The following is a 26,430-nucleotide window of genomic DNA, read 5'->3' on the forward strand; positions in this document are numbered from 1 at the left end:
GCGAGGCATGCAATATATTTCATCTACATGAATGTGTCTTTTTCACCCTCTGTTCTGGTTACATACATTGGTTTCATACAGAGTAATACAAATACACTCGGGTTATATTTAATATCAACAGTGTTCATTACACCCTCTCTTTGAGGGTGACATGGTGGTGCAGTGGATAGCACTGTCGCCTCACACAATCAGAATCATTATTGGCCATGTATGTTTGCACATACATGGAATTTGACTCCGGTTTCATGACTCTCTCACTGTACTTAACATAGAATAACAACACAACAACACAACCTTCAGATATATACACAAGGACTGACTATATACAGGTGAAATAAGAGGGAATAACATGCAATGGTGCAGAGAATGTGTCAGATGCTGATATAAATGTTAGCAAGTTACTTACATACATGCCTGAGGTAGATGGACATGACAGAACATACCAGAATACGTACAATGTACAGTACAGTATATACAAAATGGTTGGATTTGACAATGTTAAGTGTTCATTTGAAAGACAGCCCGCGGAAAGAAACTTTTTATACCTGGTTGTTTTGGGGTACAGTGCTCTGTATTGTCTACCAGAGGAAGGGAGTTGGAACAGGTTGTGGCCAGGGTGTGATGGGTCTGCAATGATGTTGCCTGCCCGTTTCCAGAGATGTATAAATCCTGAATGGAGGGCAGGTTGGCACCAATGATTTTCTCTGTAGACTTAACTGTCTGTTGTAGTCTGTCCTTGACCAGTTTAGTGGCTAATCCAAACCAGACTGATGGATGTGCAGAGAACAGACTGGATTATTGCAGTGTAGAACTGAATAAGCAGTTCCTGAGGCAGGTTGAACTTCCTGAGCTGGCGGAGAAGCTACATCCTCTGCTAGGCCTTCTTCATGATTGTGTCTATGTTGGATGCCCACCTTAGGTGCTGGGAGATTGTGGAACCCATAAATCTGTAGGTTTTCACTGTAGACATCATGCTGTTGAGTATGGTGATGGGGGACAGTATCGGGGGACTCCTCCTGAAGTCCACTGTCATCTCAACTCCTTTGAGCATGTTCAGCTCCAGGTTGTTATGGCCGCACCAGAAGGCCAGCTGTTCAACATCCCAATTTATATGCAGACTCGTCACCATCCCGGATAAGGCCAATGATGATTGTGTTGTCTGCAAACTTCAGGAGTTTAACAGACGGGTCACCTGAGGTGCAGCCGTTTGTGTAGAGGGAAAAGAGTACAGGGGAGAGCACACATCCCTCGGGGGGCACCAGTGCTGATTGCCCAGGTGCTGGATGTGATTTTCCCCAGCCTCACCAGCTGCCTCCTTTCTGTCAGGAAGTTTTTAATCTATGGCAGATAGGGGCTGTGGTAACTTCTACCTCTAAAAAGTACCACTCAAGTTCATGCTCAAGATCCTTTATATAGGCAGAGAAAAAACAATATGTACATAAAGAGGCTTACGCCGACTGTCTTGTAGGGGAGACTGAGCTTACGACACACACACAGCGACAAAATAAAATAGAGAGAACCCCATCCCCCAGAAACTCCCCAAAGCTGCATCTCCTAACAAACAGTTACCCCTAGTGGGAGTATAGCTATTTTGCCATTATCTGAACTTATTTTATAATGATCACATTACAACACTTCTCCCCCTTTAAATTCCCACATTCCCTGAATGTAAATTAACTCGGAAAACAATAACAGTGGTGTCTTTAGCATGTGTACACCTAAAACTTATACTAGTGTCTTTGCAACAGTTTAGCACCTGAAAAGCATGACAGATTCAACATTCAGGCTAACAAAAACTGTCCAGTCACACATTCAGTCTGTCTGGAGGTTTGCGCGTGCTCTGTGATCTTTGCAATACCGCCAGTGACCCAGCAGGCTTAACTAGTGAGGGTGTTTTGTGACCAGAATGTCAGGCAACCCATGGACTGCAAACACTTGCCTGAGTTTGTCTATGATTGTGTGGACTGTGATGCTGTTCATGATGTGGGCTTCTATCCATTTGGATCCACCACTACAAGGAACATTTGCCCCATAAAGAGGCCAGCAAAGTCCAAATGTAGCCTAGACCAGGGGCGATCTGGCCACTCCCATGGGCGCAAAGGAGCTGGTGGTTGCATGTTCTGATTGTTCTGACACTGTGTGCATGATTTTACATTGTTCTCAAGATCCTGATCCATTCTTGGCCATCGGACGTAGGATCTTGCAAGGCTTTTCATCTGAGACACAACTAGATGGGTCTCATGTACTTCCTTCACAATCTGTGAATGGCCAGGGGGAGGTACAATGACCCTCAAACCCCAAAAGATGCAGCCATCCTGCAGACTCAGTTCTGTCTTGTATTTAGCATAAGGCCTCATGTTCCTCTCCTTCCACAACACTGGGCCAACCTTGTAAAAGGAAAGCCTTAGCTTCGGACAGAACTGCGTCTCTCTCTATCCACTGCTTGATCTGGGTCACCTTTACAGGTGTCTCTGACAGCTTCTCGAATGAAAACATCATCTCTGGTGGCACATATGTAGTAGCTGGTGTCTCAGGTAAAGGTAGTTGACTCAGCGCATCAGCATTTGCATTATCCTTACCCGCTCTGTACACTATAGTGTACTGGTAGGCTGACAGTGTGAGAGCCCAACGCTGTATCTTGGCTGAGGCTAGCGGTGGGATACATTTGGTCTCACTGAACAGGCTTATCTGGGTCCATAGTTCAAGTTCAAGTTCAAGTACTTTATTTGCCACATGCACAGAAATACAGAGTAAAACATGCAGTGAAATGAAAGGAGGTACTCAGTCTGTCACTGTGTGAAAAAAGACATAGGCCTAGTATAGTATAGAGATAAAAAACAAAAGATTGAGTCAAAAATAGAACAAACAATAAATAAAAAATAAAAAGAGGTACTGATTAGAGGTACTGATTAAAGTGTTTGACAGCAAAAACAATGGCCAGACCTTCTTTGTCTAACTGTGAATATCCCTTCTCAGCTGCCATCAGGGTATGTGAAGCAAAACTGATAGGCTTCTCTGAACGGTCCTCCACATGTGAGAGGATGGCCCCGACTCCGTAAGGTGAGGTGTCACATGAAAGGGTAATCTCTTTGTCTGGGTCATGGTGAACAAGCAGCTTCGCTGAGTGGAGGAGACCTTTCACTTCCTTGAAAGCTTCCTTCTGTTCTTCACCTCCTTGCCACTTAGTGTCATTGTGAAGCATTTGTACAGCAGGGCCAAAACCTTTGAGAGGTCAGGAAGGAACTTGCCATAATAATTCACTAGGTCCAAAAATAATCTGAGTTCATGGGTGCTCTTGGGGCTTGGGGGCCTCCTTGATAGTTCTCATTTTGTCTTCCACTGAGCAGAGCCCATCAGCTGTGATCTTGTGCCCCAGGTAGGTCACACCCGGTGCCAGGAACACACTTTAAGTGTTTTAACCACAGCCCTGCATTTGACAGCCTCTTCAGCACCTGTCTAAGTTTGCCAGATGCTGCTCCTCCATGGCCCCCATGATCAAAATATTTTCAAGATACAATGCTGTGTGGAATCCCTTGCAACAAAGTGTCCATTGTCCTTTGGAAAATGGCAGGACTGGATGCCACCCCAAACACCAGGTGATTGTATCTGAATAATCCCCTATGACTGTTGGATCATGATGTACTCTTTTGAATCCTCGTCAAGCAGCAGCTGTTGTTAAGCATGACTCATGTCCAGCTTTGTGAATAGCTTTCTCCCCTAAAACAGGTCGCAAACGGGTCATCCACCCATGGCAATGGGTACTCCACCAGCTTAGAGACCTGATTCACCGTAAGCTTGTAGTATCAAAACTGAAACAATGGGAGCCGCCCTTGAAAACAGGACAGGCTCAATGACGACCTGCTTCTATGAACGTTCCTGCTCCTCCTTGACTTTGTCTTTCAAGGCATAGGGCACCAACCTGAGCTTGAAAAACCATGATGTGGACTCAGGGTCGACATTGAGTTTCACTGTTACGCCCCTCAGCATGCCCAGCACATCCCTGAAAATGTCACTGTACTGCTGCAGAATGTCCTGTCATGGTACATACTTAATTTCATGTCAGCTGAGTAGGATTTTGTGAAGCCAATTGCAGCCCAAAAGACTGGGCCCCCTGCCCTTAGCTATCACCAGCCTGGCTTTTGCCTTCTGACCTTCAGCTGAAATATCCACATATAGCACCCCTAAATGAGGTATGGGCTGCCCTATATAGGTCCTGAGTTTGAGGTTTGACAGGCTGATGGGAGGCAGATTAGACTCGCATGTCCTCCTATAGGTCTTGTCGTGGCAATTATTGAATTCCACGCTGACAGAAATGAGGAATGAGACAAAAATCTCTTACAGTATTGTCACACGATTTTAATATATGTTCATGAACAGACGCATTCAAGCCCAGTTGCCTGAATGCACACCGATCAATACAGTACAGTCTCTCTTATAGGACAGTTTTCTGTTCTTCCCTTCCTTATCTCATGTCTTCCAGCTCTCATCCACCAAGGCCATTTCTCCATTTAGTGTGTACACACTTGCTACACTCAGTGAGTCTCCCATACAGCCAACAATTAACAATAGGCCCTTATTTGTGCACCTGGAGAAGACACTTTATAAGACTACCTTTGTTCTATTACACATGGACTTCAAGCATCCATCTAAGCAATGCAAGGTCATGGTCATGCCCTCACAATCCCCCCTTTTGATTACTTTTAATCAACAACAAATCGCCTAAATAAAGCATCAAAGAAAACGTAACAATGGTTATACATCCTGGGGAACATCTTACCTCACACAGTATGACTGTGAGGCCTGTCTGTCAGTTGTAAGTCAACTGACATGCTTCAGACGTACATCAAAAACACTCCATATAAACTCAGCAGTCAAACAGAAGTCACAATGATCCCATGTCCTCTCCAACCAAACACCTCACTTGACTCTTGTCTAGAAATGAGTAAAAGACCGGAGAAGTTACTTACACTAATCTGAGCGGTTATATCACAAGAAAAAAAATCAGTGGTGACATTTGGGAACTTTTGTGGATGCTCAGAATCCATCTAAAACACAACACAGTCCCCAGTAACATAAAATAGTGAATAAATGATGAAACAATAAATGATATATTCATAACACACATAGATTGGTTACAAATAAACTAACTAAGCATTAATGTAAGGAAAGGAAAACAAACCAATAACTCCAAATAAAGGAAAGGATCTTGGGGAACTACTCTATTAAATGAAGTGACTGTAGACACTTGCTAAAAAATTTTCATTATCATCACGATCATATGGTGGAACCCATGGATCATATGGTGGAACCCAGGGATCAAATGTTGGAACCCATGGATCATACGGTGAAACCCAGGGATCACATGGTGGAACCCAGGGATCAGGAAAATGTTGAACTTGTACAGTGTTAAGTACAGTCTTAATACAATATTTACGGATCATACCAATCATACAAGTAATGATGAAAACGATGACCAAAAACAGAAGAATACCCATAATCAGCGTGCGAATGAATGATGGACCCACAAATGCCAAGGGACCAAATATTCCTGACAACAGATCCCACCCTTGAAAAGTATGTAAATCTGTCACCCCTTGTTCAGTATCATGTTTCAATTCTAATATTTCAGCATCGTTGCTGATAATACATGTACAACATTCAGTGGAGATCACCTTACATACGTCACCCTGTGAGGCTAACAGAAGATCCAACGCCATCCTATTTCCAGTTGCAATATGGCCAACATCATCTAAGTGTCTTGCCGTGGCCGTAATGGCAGCTGTAGAGACGTTCATGTGACATTCTAACACAGTAGAGTGACTTGATCTCCTCCTGAGCTGCATATATACCATACGAGGGTATCAATATGCCAAATGTGCACTGAGCAGTTGATAAGGCATGTTTAGCTTGGCGATGGAGTGATGATAATTCTGATGCAGACGCCTGTCTGATTAAGGGTACCAGAAATACAAAGTAACACCGACTGTGGGCTTCTTTCAGGGAACAGCTATAGGCCTGATCACCACAAATCAGATATACCTTTTCAGGCAGTATGGGTTGCTTACTGAACGTTATCTTTACTGTCCTATTACAACAAGTAGTGTCTGCGGTAATTTCCTAACGGGGGTCCTGTACACACAGAGAGACATCAGGCAGGGCATGCACATGCAGAGTAGGACAAGTAAATGAAATGCTGCGAGCTAAAGACTTAGTAGAGAATATAGGCCTAGATACACACTGTAAACCCTAAAAATGCTGACTGTATTTGCAAATTCCATGGGGCTGAATACGCCCCGGCTACAATACGATAGGTGTATTCTGGTTCAGTCATAGGCTTACATTCTACAAACCCCAATTCAAGTGAAGTTGGGACGTTGTGTAAAACGTAAATAAAAACAGAATACAATGATTTGCAAATCCTTTATGACCCACTATATTCAATTGAGTACACTACAAAGACAAGATATTTAATGTTCAAACTGATAAACTTTGTTTTTTTTTTTGTAAATATTCACTCATTTTGAATTTGATGCCTGCAACACGTTCCAAAGAAGCTGGGACAGGGGCATGTCCACCACTGTGTTACACCACTTTTCCTTTTAACAACACTCAATAAGCGTTTGGGAACTGAGGACACTAATTGTTGAAGCTTTGTAGGTGGAATTCTTTCCCATCCTTGCTTGATGTACGACTCCAGTTGTTCAACAGTCCTGGGTCTCCGTTGTCGTATTTTACGCTTCATAATGCACCACACATTTTCAGTGGGAGACAGGTCTGGACTGCAGGCAGGCCAGTCCAGTACCCGCACTCTTTTACTACGAAGCCCCGCTGGTGTAACACATGCAGAATGTGGCTTGGCATTGTCTTGCTGAAATAAGCAGGGACGTCCCTGAAAAAGACGTCGCTTGGATGGCAGCATATGTTGCTCCAAAACCTGTATGTACCTTTCAGCATTAATGGTGCCTTCACAGATGTGCAAGTTACCCATGATGCCATGGGCACTAACACCCCCCATACCATCACAGATGCTGGCTTTTGGACTTTGTGCTGATCGCAATCTGGATGGTCCTTTTCCTCTTTAGCCCGGAGGACACGACGTCCATGATTTCCAAAAACAATGTGAAATGTGGACTCGTCAGACCACAGCACACTTTTCCACTTTGCGTCAGTCCATCTCAGATGAGCTCCGGCCCAGAGAAGCCGGCGGCGTTTCTGGGTGGTGTTGATATCTGGCTTTGGCTTTGCATGGTAGAGTTTTAACTTGCACTTGTAGATGTAGCGACGAACTGTGTTAACTGACAATGGTTTTCCCAAGTGTTACGGAGCCCACGTGGTAATATCCTTTACACAATGATGTCGGTTTTTAATGCAGTGCCGCCTGAGGGGTCGAAGGTCACGGGCATTCAATGTTGGTTTTCTGCCTTGCCGCTTACGTGCAGAGATTTCCCTGGATTCTCTGAATCTTGTGATGATATTATGGACTGTAGATGATGAAATCCCTAGATTCCTTGCAATTGTACGTTGAGAAACATTGTTCTTAAACTGTTGGACTATTTGCTTACGCAGTTGTTCACAAAGTGGTGAACCTCGCCCCATCCTTGCTTGTGAACAACTGAGCCTTTTGGGGATGCTCCTTTTATACCCAATCAGGACACTCACCTGTTTCCAATTAACCTGTTCACCTGTGGAATGTTCCAAACAGGTGTTTTTTGAACATTCCTCAACTTTCCCAGTCTTTTGTTGCCCCTGTCCCAGCTTTGGAATGTGTTGCAGGCATCAAATTCAAAATGAGTGAATATTTGCAAAAACAATAAAGTTTATCAGTTTGAAAATTAAATATCTTGTCTTTGTAGTGTATTCACTTGAATAGAGGTCAAAAAGGATTTGCAAATCATTGTATTCTGTTTTTATTCACATTTTACACAATGTTCCAACTTCATTGGAATTGGGGTTTGTACACTACCGCTCAAAAGTTTGGGATCACCCAAACAATTTTGTGTTTTCCATGAAAAGTCACACTTATTCACCACCATATGTTGTGAAATGAATAGAAAATAGAGTCAAGACATTGACAAGGTTAGAAATAATGATTTGTATTTGAAATAAGATTTTTTTTACATCAAACTTTGCTTTCGTCAAAGAATCCTCCATTTGCAGCAATTACAGCATTGCAGACCTTTGGCATTCTAGCTGTTAATTTGTTGAGGTAATCTGGAGAAATTGCGCCCCACGCTTCCAGAAGCAGCTCCCACAAGTTGGATTGGTTGGATGGGCACTTCTTTGAGCAGATTGAGTTTCTGGAGCATCACATTTGTGGGGTCAATTAAACGCTCAAAATGGCCAGAAAAAGAGAACTTTCATCTGAAACTTAACAGTCTATTCTTGTTCTTAGAAATGAAGGCTATTCCATGTGAGAAATTGCTAAGAAATTGAAGATTTCCTACACCGGTGTGTACTACTCCCTTCAGAGGACAGCACAAAAGGGGTCTAACCAGAGTAGAAAAAGAAGTGGGAGGCCGCGTTGCACAACTGAGCAAGAAGATAAGTACATTAGAGTCTCTAGTTTGAGAAACAGACGCCTCACAGGTCCCCAACTGGCATCTTCATTAAATAGTACCTGTTAGAGCCTGTTTGTGCTGTCCTCTGAAGGGAGTAGTACACACCGGTGTAGGAAATCTTCAATTTCTTAGCAATTTCTCACATGGAATAGCCTTCATTTCTAAGAACAAGAATAGACTGTCGAGTTTCAGATGAAAGTTCTCTTTTTCTGGCCATTTTGAGCGTTTAATTGACCCCACAAATGTGATGCTCCAGAAACTCAATCTGCTCAAAGAAGTGCCCATCCAACCAATCCAACTTGTGGGAGCTGCTTCTGGAAGCGTGGAGTGCAATTTCTCCAGATTACCTCAACAAATTAACAGCTAGAATGCCAAAGGTCTGCAATGCTGTAATTGCTGCAAATGGAGGATTCTTTGACGAAAGCAAAGTTTGATGTAAAAAAAATCTTATTTCAAATACAAATCATTATTTCTAACCTTGTCAATGTCTTGACTCTATTTTCTATTCATTTCACAACATATGGTGGTGAATAAGTGTGACTTTTCATGGAAAACACGAAATTGTTTGGGTGATCCCAAACTTTTGAACGGTAGTGTATATCGTTATTGCAGTCAGTAGGCACGGCCAGAAACTCTACACGATATTGAAGCATTGCATTTACCACTGTTTCAAATTTGGATACCTTCCATAATTCTGCATAGTTTAACTCACATGGCCTGTAACCTTTATTGAACTCAGACAAGGCAAATGAGATTCTCTCTTTCTCATTACCGGGTAGATCATTATGAATAAGCCCTGAAACATAACATACTGAGAAGGTCTCATATAGGTTAATACTGAACACCCTAAAGTCTGCTGCAGACAACTCTACGGGAACTACCATCGGTGATTGAAACAACTTCGGTAATTTCTAACAAATTCACCAATTAGTAAAGTTACAAGAGGTGGCCCATTCTTCCATTATGGTTATAGCCAGATTTCCCCTATAGGTATCAAAGCATCCCACACGCATTAGAGGGGGTTCAACAGTCTGAGTGGCCACTGTGGCATTAGCAATACCTTCAGTAGTAGTGATCGCTTATCCATGACCAATAAACTTTGCTTACTTCGACCAAACTTCAACCAGAACTTCAACCAAACTTCGACCAGGGTGAACTGTTGTAGGGTCGATGGTTAATAGACAGCTCTCTCTATCACACGTATCTCTCCTGCAGAAAAAGACACTGATCTCCTGTCATCTGTACATCTGGCAATTTGGCTATGGTGGTGGTAAAAGGTGTTGATGTAACAGAGGTCGATGTTACCACATTATCATTTTGCAGGGAATCAAAGAGCCATAATATGGGACAAACAGTCACAATAGTTGTTATTGTAAAACACCAAATCGTTCCCCTGAGACTAAATCCAGTTCTCTTAAAAGGATGCCAGGGCCTGCTTTCAGGTGCTGGCCTCATCACTACAAAGTACCTCAATGGTGGCCTGTTGTTATCAGGCTCCATTAGATAAAGAATGTCTCTCCCTATATCGTAGCAACCGTTGGCTCTCGGTAGGTTTCTAACCCTCGGTGAGAGCTGGCCGCGTCTACTTCTCTTCCTCGTTTGTGAGCGGCACGGGTCTCTCACCCTGGCCCTCTGTCTCTAGTGGTGGCACCTTCTTACAGTGGCTGGCGTGTGTCCAGCTGACTCTCCCCTCCACCTTCACCGCTGTAGGTGTGGTCAAGAGCACTTGGTGGGGCCCCACCCACGGGGCTTCCTCCAGTGTTTTCTCTTTAGGTCCTTTATCAGCACCCAGTCTCCTGGCGTCAGGTCATACAGATGATCCTCTTGGCTGTGGAAGTGCCGATCTCACCTGCATGTGAATAGAAGTCAGCATTTGGTTTAGTTGCATGCAATAGTTAAGCATCACATCCTCCATGAGGTCTGAGCTGAGGACCCGCCTTTGTGGGGGAAGGCTAGTCCAGTGTTCATCGGTCTGCCTGTGAAAATTTCAAAAGGTGACAGACTTGTTGTGGCCCTCCCTCTCACCCTCATAGCCATCAGCACTAGTGGCCATGCTTTTATCCACGTGAGTCCTGTCTCATCACAATATTTGAGCAGTTTATTTTTAATCGTCCAATTTTCTCTCTCCACTGCTCCACCACACTGTGGGTGATAGGCACTGTGGGTGATAGGCACAACGTTGTTTCAGATTAATACCCAGAAATGTGGAAAGTTGTTTAACAGCACTATTTACAAAGTGAGTTCTGTTATCACTGCTGATCTTCCATGGTGTTCCCCATCTGGGAATAATCTCTCTTACTAGCACCTTCACTACTGCGGAGGCATCTGCCTTTCCTGTAGGGAAAACTTCAACCCACTTAGAAAACATATCAGCAATCACAAGACAACATTTCTCTCCCTCACATGGTGTTAGTTCAATGACATCCATCTGCAGGGGATCAAACGGGTGGCCAGGGGGAGGGTGGCTCGAGGCTTGTGTGGTTTGCCCTCTTGCAGCATTGTTTTTCAAACAAATTAATATGTTGAACAAAATTTTGGGAACAATTTGTGAAGCCTCTCGTAAACCAGTGTTTGTTTACTGCGTCCACCATCCCCCCTTTTGACACATGGTCCTCTCCATGTGCCGATTTGCATAAAAGGAAACAAACACTTAGGCAGACAAGGACGTCCGTGCTCAGACTGCCATATGTTATTTACATATATACATCCAACTCCTCTCTAACAACATGCCACTGTTCGCTGCTTTCCCCCATGTTCTTGTAACAGAACAGAAGTCATAAAGCCGCCTTTTCATCCACAGTTTGTGTGATGGTCCGTCAGGGACACACAGTCCCAATGTGGACGTGGTAGTCAAAGTCTGTTTCAGTCAAATGAAATCTGCGTCAGCAGCCTCGGTCTACGTCACAGTGTCAGTTGAGCCTCCACACACAAACACACACAAACACACACACACACACACACACACACACACACACACACACACACACACACACACACACACACACACAAACAAGAGTGACACAGCCACATGTAATCACACGTATCACAGATCCACTGTCTGTATAGTAGGTTGCAGTATCACGAGGAGGCAAGATATAAGTTTACTGGTTTAATAGAGGACGACTGGTACATGAGTACACTACAATCAGATGCGCTGTCACTACACTGAATGCCCTCTAGCGGCAGCGTAGCATTTATAGGCCACTGTATTAATGCGAACAATAAAGTAGTCCCACAACACATCTCCTTTCCTTTGAGTCTTTGAGACAGTGCTTTCTATATGAACATATTATAAGGAAACCTTTTGTTAAAGTTAACTTAGGGAACATTTCAAAATGATTGCATTTCCAAACTGAACATCAACAAGTCATTAAACAAGAATTAGTCCTACTCTAAGATGATCTGGATAGGCTGCCAGTCACCAGCACAGTTGCAGTGGATTATTCTGCCACTCAATGCATACTGTGTACTATGCTGGAACAAAGTCTTTAAATCTTTCTGGGGGTCTAACAACTCGGCCACGAGATGTCATTTTCTCTTGGGCTTGTGGTACCTCTGCTGCAGCAGGCAGATCCTCGTGGGAAGCAAGTAGGTCTGGCACGTTGTCGTTGGCAGCAGGTGGGTGTGGTACATCACTTTCAGGGTGTCCTTCAGGTGGAAGCGCGGCAGTGCTAGTGATTGGTTTCAGGTGACGTCGGTTTCGGTGAAGGACCCCTCTCTCCATCTGTACAAGGTAAGACCTAGGTGTGTCACATTGTCATATGACTGTTGCATTTCTCACCCATCCCTGCTCATTGTCCAGCTTTACAGCCACTCTGGCACCTGGATGGAGTATTGGTAAGTCTCTGACATTGTTTCTCCTATTGTAGTTACGTCTGTAGTTTTGTTTTGCCCTTTCATCGGCTTGTTTCACCTGCTTGAAGTCTGGCCATGCCGGCTGTAGGTTTGACTCGAGTGTGGGGGCCGTTGTCTTGATTTGCCTGCCCAGCATGAGTTGTGCTGGGCTCACTCCGGTGACTTGAAGTAGTATTTCTCTGTAGCTCATCAGAGCTGTGAAGGGGTCAGGCTGTTTCAGGATCTTTTTCGCTGTCTGCACCGCCCTTTCTGCTTCTCCATTGTATTGAGCATAGTGGGGACTCGAGGTGATGTGCTGGAAATCAAAGTCAGTAGCAAACTGGTCAAAGGCTTGTCCAGTGAACTGTGGGCTGTTATCTGTTACAAGAACATCAGGGCATCCCCAGCGTGAAAACATGTTCTTTAAGCGTGCTCTGGTAGTCTCTCCTGACAGGTTCTTTAGGTAGGCTATTTCTATATAATCTACAACTACCAAGTAATATTTCTTGTCTACCTCACAGATGTCCGCAGCTACCCTCTCCCAGGGGCAGTTTGGTAATGGAGTTGTCATGAGAGATTCTCTCCTTTGACTTGGCCTTGACTCTTGACAGTATCTGCAACTACTGACCATGTTCTCAATATCTTTCCCTATCGCAGGCCACCAGCCACTTTGTCGGGCACACTCCCTGCATTTAACGATACCCTGGTGGCCATCATGAATGCACTGCAGTATTTCTCTGCGCATAGCTCGCGGTACGACTATTCTTTCTCCGTGTAACAATAGGTCTTGGGAGTAAGAGAGGTGCTGTTGTGCAGTGTAGTATGGCTTTACTTCATTGACCACATGGGTGAGACATACTGCAGCATAATGGCCTATCTTTCTACAGTTTCTACATTCTACATTTCTGGCAGGACAAAAGTCTGCTTTTCCATGAGGTCTGCCACATCTGTTACACTTGTATCCATTTACAGTGGCTTGCAAAAGTATTCATACCCTTTGAACTCTTCCACATTTTGTCACGTTTCGACCACAAACATAAATATATTTTATTGGAATTTTATGTGAAAGACCAACACAAAGTGGCCCACAATTGTGAAGTACAAAGAAAAGTATACATGATTTAAAAAAATTTTTACAAATAAAAAACTGAAAAGTGCAGCGTTCAAAAGTATTCAGCTCCCCTGAGTCAATACTTTGTGGAACCGCCTTTTGCTGCAATTACAGCTGCAAGTCTTTTGGGGTATGTCTTTACCAGCTTTGCACATCTAGAGACTGAAATTTTTGCCCATTCTTCTTTGCAAAACAGCTCAAGCTCAGTCAGATTAGATGGAGAGCATTTGTGAACAGCAGTTTTCAGATCTTGCCACAGATTCTCAATTGGATTTAGGTCTTGACTTTGACTGGGCCATTCTAACACATGAATATGTTTTGTTTTAAACCATTCCATTGTAGCCCTGGCTTTATGTTTAGGGTCGTTGTCCTGCTGGAAGGTGAACCTCCGCCCCAGTCTCAAATCTTTTGCAGACTCCAACAGGTTTTCTTCCAAGATTGCCCTGTATTTGGCTCCATCCATCTTACCATCAACTCTGACCATCTTCTGGTTTCCACTAGTTTTGAGCTCAGTGTTTTACCCTTTTTACTTTACTTTTATTTTTAGAGATCTCGTGCCCTAGGAAGAGGATTTTTTCCTGAACAGATTGCAGTTTACTCAAGCTAGCTTTGCGGCCTTGTTCTGCTAGCTGTTATAGCAATGCAATGGTACCAACTTCACAAGCTTGTTTTGCCGATGAACAGATCATCAAATCTCAGCATGCCCCCCACTGGGCGCTCTAAACTCTCCAGCCCTGCATGCAAAACCCGAGAGTAGATCGCTGGGGATTCAACATAACCTTGTGGCATCCTGGTCCACGAAGATGTCTGACCCTGAAACGCAAAAGCAAACCAATTCTGAGAGTCTGGGTGCAACACACACACTGCTGCCCGTAAGTCTCGCATGAATCACCACTGTGCTGGCTGATTCTGCCCCCTTATCTTTTTTATTTATTTTTATTTTTTTAATGGGAAAGATAGGCCTCCCCACTGGCTGGGAGCACATGGGATAATGACTCCTGCTGCCAGCAAACTGTTAAACACTGGTGTTATACCCATTACTGCCTCTGGTCTGGGCAGATATTGTGCCTGACATGGACGGTACTATGTACTGTTGGGTGTCACATGGAGGGGTTCAACCCCTTTAACTTATCCCCACATCCTAATTATATGTAGCCCACAAAATTGTGGCACTTTTGCAACTGTGGTGAGTCAGTGGTTAACTGGGGGAAATTTATCCACCCCTCAAGTTGAATTTACTGCTCTGTGCTAAATGCACAGTCCGTTTTCCCATAAAAGTGCTCTGAAATGGGCATCTATATGCTTACATTTGGGGTGAGTATTGCACTCCTTCTCCCCTTGTCTCCCACATGTGGTCTTGTGAACACTGAGTGACCCACAGCCCTAAATCCTCCCACTGGGTGTCAACTGTTTTGACCAGAGGCACATGTGGTGTCGAGTTACACACCCAGTGGAGCTGAGTTATGGCGGGGGTCGGCACAACCATCTGACATGAAGGTGTGTTGTGGTGACATGTGAGTATGCGCCAATTCAAGCAAATCGGAGGTTATTGATCTCGGCCCTGGTGGCGACATATCCCATTGGTATATGTACAATGGCTTGCCATGCCCTAATTGTACATACTGACCTGGGATGTCTGATTCTCTAGTGATGTCAATTCCTTCCTCTGGTACAATATAACACCAAGCCCAGTGCACACATCACATTTCTGGCTAACACATTTACAGGGCAACATTTGGAAAAGAGAAAAGTGTTTTTTCACCGTCTTCTGTGAGGACTGACAGTGGCGTGGTATATAATTCTCTCACTGCAACACCTGATGCCCTACAGTGTCAACATATCTACCACTCAATTTTCTGGGTCTCTTGAAATTCATTTTCTTTTATTATTAAAACCTTAGCTGTGGAGTCAACCAAAACGTAATATTTTTTTCTTCTCTCTGCCATCTCTAAAATCATTTCAGGTAAATTCTCAATTGTGCTCACCTTTGTCATATTGAATATGCTCTGGCTGTCATGTGTATGTGCTGGTGTGTATGTGTGTGTGTGTGTGTGTATGTGGTGTTGGGGGTTGGGGGTGCATTCACCAGACTCTGGAATCTCCCCCGTCCCCACCGCCAGTCACACTTCAACTTCGATGTACACACCGCGTGTGTCCAGTGGGTTCCAGTCTCTTTCTTGGTTCAGTGCAGTCGTTTGCCCAATGACCAGGGGCCCCATAGTTCCAACACCCCTCGTCTCGAGGGCCTGCATTGCGGGGTCCTCAGCCTCTGCTCTGAGGGGGACCGCTGCGCCCTCTGCTTCTCCCTCTGCCTCTGTTGGGGCTCTGCTGAGTCTGGAACTGTGCCAGCTGATGGATGATTTCTTCCTCCATGCCGTCCAGGAAACATCTTGAACTGCCGTTCATACGGGGAGTCATTTCGTTCATTCAGCAGCACTGGTGGTGCTAGACCACTGTTTTCCCTGAAAACTTTAGTCAGTCTGACTAAAAAGTCAGACTGTCAGTCTCTCTAGGCTGCTGTTGTCCCCCATCTCATGGTGGCTGGGAAACTGTCTCTCATTCTGCCACATAGTCCCTCTGCACGGCACCAATAATCGGTATTGTCTGACAGTTATAACGGTCAATTTCATCCCGGCTGTACCCGCCTGGTGTGGAGGCAGGGTGGTCTCTGGGCTCCACGTGATAGACTGCTGCGGCAGCCAGTTGTTCTCGGGCCTCTGGATATAGACGGGCAGGCTGTCGTCGGTCTGCGGCAGGTTGCAGGGTCTCTGATGAGCGGCTGAGACAGGGAGGAGATCCAGGTCCATCTGTGAAAACTGAGGACAGTGATTAATTGTCCCCCTTGCCCTTCTATCTCTTGTCTCACTATTCTTTTGGGTGTTTTTTTCTCAGCCTCCACTTTCCAAATCATTAACATCCTCTAATCTATTTTACCTTTACCTTTCTTCTTCTCATATTTCTCCATATTATCCTGCAATTGTAACTGATTTACACTAAAACTACCAGTTTCAGGAAATCCAAATTTCTTTCCCCACATTGAAAGCTGATTACAGGAATCATCACCATAATTTTCACACGTAATTTTCAACATATCCTGTCAAACAAGACTTGGTCAAAGGTTTGCTTTGGTTTTTTCCCGTACTGCTATCCTGCAGTCACTCTCTTACCCGGAAATTTCCTGTACCGACAATTCAGTTGACATTATTCATTATTTCATTTGCCAATGGGTCGTCACCCCTAAGTGAATGTCATTACCTTCAGACATATCCACGTGGTCTTCAATACTTATCCTAATTCAAAATAAAAAGCTGAATCACACAATTCCTCTCCCCACAATCGCATAACTCTCTTCTCAACCCCAGGAGTTGACTATGAACTATCCTCGGGAGAGGTAGACTTCCTGGGTCTTTGGCGATTTTTCAATCCCTTCACCAGGCTGGCTGGCCAGATTCTGTGCAGAGTGGGTCAAGGAACAATATGAGTTAGGCATCCCAGACGAGCCCCGAAACTGTCATTATTGAATTCCACGCTGATAGAAATGAGGAATGAGACAAAAATCTCTCACATTACATTCAAACGATTTTAATATATGTTCATGAACAGACGCATCCAAGCCCAGGTGCTTGAATGCGCACCGGTCAATACAGTACAGTCTCTCTTATAGGACAGTTTTCTGTTCTTCCCCTCCGTACCTCATATCTTCCAGCTCTCATCCACCAAGCCATTTCTCCATTTAGTGTGTACACACTTGCTACACTCAGTGAGTCTCCCATACAGCCAACAATAAACAATAGACCCTTATTTGTGCACCTGGAGAAGACACTTTATAAGACTGCCTTTGTTCTATTACACATGGACTTCAAGCATCCATCTAAGCAATGCAAGGTCATGCTGAAAAATTAAAAGTAAGCAGTCATCAAATATGAATTGTCCTTGCAGTCTTCTCACTGTTGACCAATGCAGTGGCCCCTTAATCAATCTCAAACTTAATGTCCTGCTCACTGACAATGACATAATAGGTGGCTCCTCACCCGTTTCCACTCCATGTTGTAGGCACACGCTGCCTCTTCTTCTGCTTCTTCTAGTTGGTATGTGGCTGCCTGAGCTTTTTCCTGCACAGGCTTACCCTCACCCTTTGAACTCCTACACTTTGTAGCTAAGTGTCCCTTTTTGCTAAAAGCATGGCAGATTGTCTTTGAATTTAAAATCATTCGCATAGTGTGTCCCTCCACACTGAAGACATTTCACCCGCATTGAATGTTTACCAGTCTCTCTCCTGACCTGGTGCACTGTCGCCCTCTGCGACCAACCATTTTCCTTCGGGATATCTCTAGTATTATTGGCAGCCGTCTCCATACCTTGGGAAATCTCAAGGGCTTTCTTGAAAGTCAACGGTGGGGTTTCCCCAAGCAGGCGGCGTTATATGGCGTCTTTATCAATGCCACATACCAATCTGTCACAGTGCACGTCATCCGACACTGCCCCGAAATCACAATGCTCTGACAGCTGCCGCAGCTCAGCTACAAAGTTGGCTACAGACTGACTTGGCTTCCTGAAAAGACTGAAATTTAAACCGTTAGACGATCACAGAAGGTTTCGGATTGTGGTGGTTCCCTACAAGCTTGGCCAGTTCATTGTATGGAATTCCTCAATTTCTGCGGTGCGGCTGTTTCTTATCAGCTCGTAAGTATTTGCTCCACAGACATGAGGAGAATAGAGCACTGCATAGCCCCCCCAGTAAGTGCATTAGCAAGGAAAAAGTGTCCCAACCTTCCCTCATACTCCATGCAGTGCTCCTTACCCTCCACAAATTCACCAATAGTCCTAAATGTAGCCACCTGATCGTGAGGCTTTTCCGCAGTCATGGGCGTACTGTTCCTCTCATCCCTCGCTTAGCCGGCTAGCACACTGCCTAGCTCAAGCTACCAACAAAAACGAGAATGACACGTCCGGAAAAAAAAACAGTTCACCTCGTCGCCAAAAACGTGGTAACTTCTACATCTAAAAAGGACCACTCGACAACTTCATGATCCTTTTATAGGCTGGGCAAAAACAATATGTACATACAGAGCCTTACGCCGACTATCTTGTAGGGGTGATGGTGCTTACGACACACACACACACAGAGACAAAATGAAATAGAGAGAACCTCAGAAATTCCCGAAAACAGCATCTCCTAACAAACAGCTACCCCTAATGGGAGTATGGTTATATTACCATTATCCTAATTTATTTTATAATGATCAACGGGCTGGTACAGTGAGCTGGGTGAGTTTGGAGTGGAGGATATCTAAGACAATGGTGTTTAACTTTGAGCTGAAGTCCACAAACAGAACCCTTCCGTGTGTCCCTGGAGAGTCGAGGTGTTGAAAACTGTAGTGCAATCCCATGAGTGCATCCTCTACTGACCTGTTTGTTCGGTAGGCAAACTACAGGGGGTCTAGGGTCTAGGGCCTGTGATGTCCTTCAGACGGGCCAACACCAGTCTCCTGAAGGATTTCCTGAACACAGACGTTAGGGCTACGGGTCTGTAGTCATTTAATCCTGTGATACATGGTTTCTTGGGGACTGGGATGATAGTAGAGCTCTTGAAGCAGGAAGGGACCTGGCTTCGATTCCTGGCCAGCCTGTCAGGGTTCTTTCTGTGTAGAGTTTGTATGTTCTCCCCGTGTCTGCGTTGGTTTCCCACAGTATAAAGGCATGTAAGTCAGGTGAATCAGAGATACTAACTTGCTCCTAGGTGTGAATATGTGCATGAATGTGTCTGTCTGTGTCTCCTGCGATGGACTGGTAATCTGTTCAGGGTGTTTCCCCGCCTTCCGCCCAGTGAGTGCTGGGATAGGCTTTAGCACCCTGCAACCCTAATTAGGATAAGCAGCTTGGAAAATGAATGAATGAATGAGTGTTCATTACAGTGGGCCTGGAGGAGTCTGGAGACAGCACATCTCCATCTAATTAAATGGATGGACAGTTAAAGAACGCTGAATCAGTTCCTCTACAAAACATTTATTGAGAGAAATATTTCATCAAGTGACTTCTTCAGTCTCGGCTGACTGCAGGTAGACCCATTCTTCTCTCTTTTCCTCTTTGGCAGTCCATCGAAAATGATGATGACTGTGATGCAGTTTAAGCTCGGCAAGCATGCCTGTGGGCCATGAGGCCCACATCAGAGCAACAATACCATCCACATTTGTCACAGATAAATGTTGTTTAAGTTGGTCTGTTACAAGCTCTCCTTGCAAGTGCTTTTCCCATCAAGCTCTCCTCACATCACGCCTTGCACAGTAGTTAAGACAGTTGGTGTCATGCCCCCGCCGAACAGTCTCTGTGGATCTCAGAACCCATTTCTAAGGGCACACCGTAGTGCAACGGACTCGGTAGATAAAGAGGTTGCCCCGTAGTGACAGTTTACTTGTAAAGTGATGCCATCCATTGCCCAACAGTGTGGTTCCTCTGCATGCCATCTGATGTTTGTGCCATTGGTCCGATGGGGCCCATGATCCTATTGGGCTCTTCTGCTGCAAACATCATTGAGCGTCCTGCTGCCAGCGCCTTCTTGGATGTGAATTCGGAGTTACCTTCTTCTAGCCTTTGCCTAAAGAGGCAAATCTACAAGGCAGTAGAAGTAGTAGTGCCATTTTGCACATTCAGCTACCCATGGCTCCCATATAGACATTAATGAACAGACATCTGCCAGCCTACATTAACTTTTGCACTGAGAGTGTCACAAAAAAAATATCAATGTGCGCCTTTTCCAAACCAGAAACCCTGGATGACCAGTGAGGTCCGCCAGCTGCTGAAAATCCGGGATACAGCGTTCAAGTCAGGTAACTGTGAAGCCTACAGCACAGCCAGATCCAACCTCAAAAAGGGCATCAGAACAGCCAAACATAAATATTCCCTACGAATAGAGGACCACTTTCACAATAACTCTGATCCCCGACGAATGTGGCAAGGCATTCAGTCTATCACAGACTACAAAAGCTCCAATAGCAGTCCCACTGTCCATGATGCCTCCCTGCCAGACAAGCTAAATCATTTCTATGCCCGCTTTGACAAGGACAATACTGACCCAGCAACAAAAATCCCCAGCCACCCAGAAAACCAGGTGCTCACTCTATCAGTCGCAGAGGTCAGAGAATCACTGACCAGACGGCATACCGGGTCAGGTCCTCCGGGAATGTGCCGGTCAGCTGGCTGAGGTCTTCACAACTATATTTAACTGCTCACTGTCCCAATCCATAGTCCTGGCATGCTTTAAGACCACCTCTATCATTCCTGTCTCCAAGAAACCAACATCCACATGTCTGAATGACTACCGACCCCTAGCACTCACCCCCATTGCCATGAAGTGCTTTGAGAGACTGGTTCTGGCTCACATCAAAAACATTATCCCCCCACATTCGACCCACATCAGTTCGCCTACCGTCCCAAAAGGTCTACTGAGGATGCCATTGCCACTGCCCTGCACTTTACTCTGACCCACCTTGAACTTAACAACACATACATCTGGATGCTGTTTACAGAGTATAGCTCTGCCTTCAACACTATCATCTCCGCCAAACTAACCACCAAACTCCTCTCCCTTGGCCTCAACCCCTCCCTCTGTAACTGGACCCTGGACTTCCTGACCAACAGACCTCAGTCTGTTAGGTTAGGTGACCACACCTCCTCCACCCTGACCCTCAGCACAGGTGCCCCTCAAGGCTGTGTTCTGAGCCCCCTCCTTTTCTCCCTCTTTACCCACGACTGCCTGCCAACTCACCCTTCAAATGTTATAGTTAAGTTTGCAGATGACACCACAGTCATTGGCCGTATCACTACCAATCTCGGCCTACAGGGACGAGATTCAGCACGTCACATCATGGTGTACTACCAACAATCTTGTCGTTAATGTGCAGAAGACAAAGGAGCTGATTGTGGACTTCAGGAGGTCTAGAAGCTGCAGCCACTCCCCCATACACATCAATGGGGTGGAAGTGGAGCGTGTTTCCAGCTTTAAATGCCTTGGAGTCCACATCAGCCAGGAACTTTCCTGGACATTAAACACCCAGGCCCCTGTGAAAAAGGCCCAACAACGCCTGCTTTTCCTGAGGAGGCTGAGGAGCGCCAGTCTATCCCCCAAAATTCTTACCAACTTCTACCAATGCACCATAGAGAGCATCCTGACCAGCTGCATCTCAGTGTGGTACGGCAACTGCACCTCAGTAGACCAGAAAGCTCTGCAGCGGGTTGTCAAGGCAGCCCAGCATATCACCGATACCCAGCTCCCAGCCATAAAAGACATTTATCACAAACGCTGCCTTCGAAGGGGTCTGAGCATCAGCAGAGATCCCACCCACCCCAACCATGGACTGTTTTCCCCCTGCGCTCTGGGAGGCGCTACAGGAGCCTCAGAGCCCGCACTACCAGGCTCAAAAACAGCTTCTTTCCACAAGCTGTTGCCCACCTGAACCTGGCTACCCACTGAATGTCTGTAGATACTGTAACTTGCATGGATAAGTAGACACGCTGGCTGGCGGGTCTGACCCTTTAGTCGAGCAGTTAGCGATGTTTCCTGCGGTGCGGGCGATACGGGTTCGCTTCCCGGCCGCGGCAGTTTCTGTGGTTGCGTTGTCCCCCGAATTCGCTACATTGGTGTCAGAAGTGGGATGGGGCGACCGTAAGGCCATCGGAAGCGTATGCGCCCTGAGGCGTGAAGGAGCTGATATGCTTATGCACGGGGACGCGCTTCCCGAAGGAGGGGGGTAGTGTAATGTGCATGGATAAGTAGACATGCTGGCCATTGGCCGGCGGGTATGACCCTTTAGTCGAGCGGTTAGCGATGTTTCCTGCGGTGCGGGCGATATGGGTTCGCTTCCCAGCCGCAGCAGTTCCTGTGGTTCTGTTGTCCCCCGAATTCGCTACAATATTTTTAAATATTTTGTACTCTTGCTCTTTTTTAACTTATTATTAGCTTTTGGTCTTCATGTGTGTATAGCTTATACTGTTTGCTGTGTGTGTCTGTGTGTGTCTTGCACTGTTTGGTGAAGCCACAGCCCTAATTTCATTTTTACCATGTGCCTGCACATTGTTTTTAATGGGAATACATTGAATTGAATTGAGTCTACTGTCATAATGGAGCCCCATTCTTATAAACAATACAGTGGAATAACGACTGAAAACAACAATCAGTTTCATATGCAAATTGTCACAGTAACTCGGTTATGCACTCTTGGACACCCCCCCCCCCCCCGGTTCAAGGATGGTTGTTCCCTCTTCACATCTTTGACTTCCCGTTCAAACCAGTGTTCCTCTCTATCAAGGATGTGCACATCCTCATCCTTGAAAGAGTGGCCACTGGCCTGTGTAGATGGTGTTAATACTGTGGAATCCTGGCTTGACTTGTTAGCTCTCCTGTGTTGTGCCATCCTCTTGGCCAGCGTCTGTTTGGTTTACCTGATGTACAAGTCACGGCAATCCTCCTGGCACTAACAGCTTACACTATATTGCTCTGTTTGTGCTGGGGACCTGATCCTTCAGGTGAACCAATTTCTGGCATGTTTTGGCGTTTGAAAGCAACTGAGATGCGATGTTTGGAAAATACTCATCTCAACTGTTCTGACACTCCTGCCAAATATGGAATCACCACTGGTTTACACTTAAGCAGCTGTTGTTCTTCTTGCTGTGATCGGCTGGTGCAGTTGGGCTGTACAACAGTGTTTTCAAAAAGCAGAGTTTATTCACGCTGAAATTGAAAAACTCTGGTATGTAGCCCAGATGATCACAAGGCAGTTATCTGTTGACACAACCACACATTGCCTATGCTCTTTTTTTATGCATTCAGGCTGTCAGTTGTGAAGGTTTCTGCTCAGTAATGCTAATGGACTGCTTGTTATCCTACAGTACAGTACATTTTCCCCACCAAAATTCCAATCAATTAGGGAACACTTTGCTCGCATATTTTCTTCTTTTTTACAACTTCCGGTTTGCTTAAAAATATCACCATGTGAAATGAATTTGAACAATTTAGCCCAATTCAGGAAAAAGCAAACAAACTACATGTTTAAATATGCCCTCAATGAAACCAAGGCTCATGCTAGCAGCAACCAAACCATGTTTATTGGAGCTGAAAGACAGATTTAGACACTTTTATTACAAAATGTTTTACGACAAAATTTATTACATCAATCTACAAATGTCTTTTAAGATTTCTTGGATCCAAGAAACTAACAGATTCCACCCCCCTTATTCTCCCTTGCATTCTCAAGGATGTGCAAACAAAAACCGTATCGCTGTGGTCCTACATTAACAGGTAAGACAGAAAGTTAGTACAATCTCTGTCATCACAAGTGTAAGGTCTACTGACTGATTTATTTTACAGACTTGCTCATAGGGCATACTAGCTTACTGACTGCTCAACTGACAGTGTACCTGAATTATTTTTTGACTGTCATCAACTTTCTACCCTTTTCATTTCATCAGCCAGTCAGAGGACTTCACCAACCCATTTTATGTCGACTATGAACATCATGTGCTGTACCCCCTGGCCTCCAGCAGACATCTGCAGCTGTGGACTAGTTACTACACCCGCTGGAATCCCCACATGAGGCCACAGGTAGGAAAGGGGTGCTGGGGTGAGTGGGGTGAGTGATGAGTTAAGTGTCTAAATTAGAAAGGCTGAGCATTAAGCTATTGGACACTATCAGTAGCTGTCCCTACATATTCCCTTAGTGCTTATGTGCGTGTGTGTGTGTGTGTTCAATTGTACCGATACATTAACATTCTTTCCTTATTAGATGCCGGTGCACCAGACCTTGAAGGAGCTGCTGTACCTAAGAGCTGAGCTTCAGAAGAAGGTGGAGGAGTTGCAGAGAGATGCCTCCTCTCGCTCCCTCTCCTCTTCTGTAGAACTCACCTCCTCTCCCTCGCACACTGGGGCTACACGTCTGCACACCACCGTCTGATAGGAGGGAAGAGACTTTTGTAAACATAAGCATGTGTGCACTCACAAACAAAATGAGCAAATGGGGGACTTTAGAAACTCTCTTCAAATACCTTTGTGTGATGTAAACAAACATGCACACAAACAAACATACCTAATCAGCCATTATTTTTACTTAAAGTGACGTATATATATTATTTTTTTTTATTCATTTAGCCAATGAGACGAGATCATTTCCTCCCACACAGGAAATGATGCTCGCTATGAAGTATAATAAAAATAATGCAGAATTTTAGATTTTTTTTTTCTTTAGCAAGAACCACACATATTTTGCTGCAACCTCTTCTACCAACAAGTCATTGATAAAGAAAAAAATAATCTAAAATCCTGCATTCATTATATTATGCCAAATAGCAAGTGTAATTTCCTATGCATGAATAAAGGATCCTGTCTCATTCACTGGTATTGCAATTCACTGGTATTACAATGCTGCCTGTGCTTGCCACACTGGATTATTTTTCATGAAATTAACTGGTGTACTGAAGCACTAGAGGTCTCAGTTTATTGTGTACACACTCCAGATCTTAATAAACTAATGTAAAAAATGCATTGTTGCTTCAATACACAGTGACCCAGTGGTTAGCACTGTTGCCTCACAGCAAGATGGTCGAACCCAAGGCCATCCCAGGTCCTTTCTGTGTGGAGTTTGCATGTTCTCCCCGTGTCTGTGTGGGTTTCCTCCCACCATCAAAAAGACATGCATATTAGGGTTAAAACTCCTGCCTGTGCCCCTGAGCAAGGCAATGGAAAGAAGAAGTGGAGTTGGTCCCCGGGTGCTGCAGCTGCCCACTGCTCCTGTACAATAGGATGGTTACATGCAGAGGATTAATTCATTGTAAGAATACAATTCTTTTTAAGAATGCAATGTCAAATAAAGTGGTTTTCTTTCATTCGCTTTCAATATGTTGTCCTTAACTTGTGCTTGTGTTTGTCAAGCAAAACTTAAACTGCAGTGAAGTGAACAGCTAGATTCTCACTTTTTAGTATTCTATTAAGAGAAAAATGTCAAAAATAACTCAATTTAAGTATGACTCATTTCAAACTCATTTTGCATGCATCAGATTTAAAATTTGAACTGTAAATATAAACTTTTCTAAATGGCAAATACTCCTTCCGTAATATTGAGGCTGTCAATGTGGTTAAACAACAAAGAAGAACGCGTGTTTTTCTTTGTTGTTTAACCACATTGACAGCTGGTGAGTGTGCGACGCACGAAACAACCTTGTACTGAAATGCATTAAAAAAAAATTCCTACATCTGTGTTAATATTCTGCTCATTTGTTGAGCACTTATCTACACCATTGATGTTTTCCGGAAAAACGCTCTCTCTCTCTCTCTCTCTCTCTCTCTCTCTCTCTCTCTCTCTCTCTCTCTCTATATATATATAGAAATTAATTGGCCACCAGCTGTAGACACCGAAAAAAATATCTCCTTTGTAACTATAAGTAAAACGTCTTTATCACCCCCCCCCGTTAGATGATACACATGTGACATTTATTAGATGTTGTATTTTTTTAATATTTTAACTGCCTGCCCTTCCAACTGTGCCCCAACACCTCCCCACTATATGGTTTACATAAATTACCTTGTTATATTTTAAATGTAGGCTATTTCAACAGTGCCCTGGTCATTTAAATGTTTTTTCGAAACACGCCCCAGTCCCTTACCCCATTGGTTGTAATGTTTTCTGCCCCACCATTGGTTGCTGTGCATTGTAACGACCTATCCCATTGGATGTTATAGTTTAATTTTTTTCTCCTCTGATTGGTTGCTGTCCACCGAAATGAGGGGCGTGACGTGAAGCAACTTGTACTGTGTGTTTTCTTTGTTGAACCACATTAGCAGCCGATGAGTGCGCGACGCACGAAACAAGTTTGTACTGCTATGTATCAAAAGTTTTTTTTCCTACATATATATATATATATATGTGTGTGTGTGTGTGT

The 26,430-nt window shown here is 44.5% G+C and overlaps 1 protein-coding gene across 2 annotated transcripts in view; it reads left to right on the forward strand.

Moving 5' to 3' along the window:
* The window catches only part of mtmr1a (myotubularin related protein 1a), a 277,755-nt gene extending 252,259 nt beyond the window's left edge, over nt 1-25,496 (forward strand). For both annotated transcript variants that reach the window (XM_056299990.1, XM_056299991.1), the window contains 3 exons: nt 23,754-23,797; nt 23,968-24,100; nt 24,282-25,496. In XM_056299990.1, the coding sequence (XP_056155965.1) occupies nt 23,754-23,797; nt 23,968-24,100; nt 24,282-24,449 (345 nt within the window). In that variant the 3' untranslated portion in view covers nt 24,450-25,496. The remainder of the gene's footprint in view (nt 1-23,753; nt 23,798-23,967; nt 24,101-24,281) is intronic.
* Nucleotides 25,497-26,430: the final 934 nt, after the last annotated feature.

Source organism: Lampris incognitus, chromosome 20, assembly GCF_029633865.1.
Source record: "Lampris incognitus isolate fLamInc1 chromosome 20, fLamInc1.hap2, whole genome shotgun sequence".
NCBI lineage: Eukaryota > Metazoa > Chordata > Actinopteri > Lampriformes > Lampridae > Lampris > Lampris incognitus.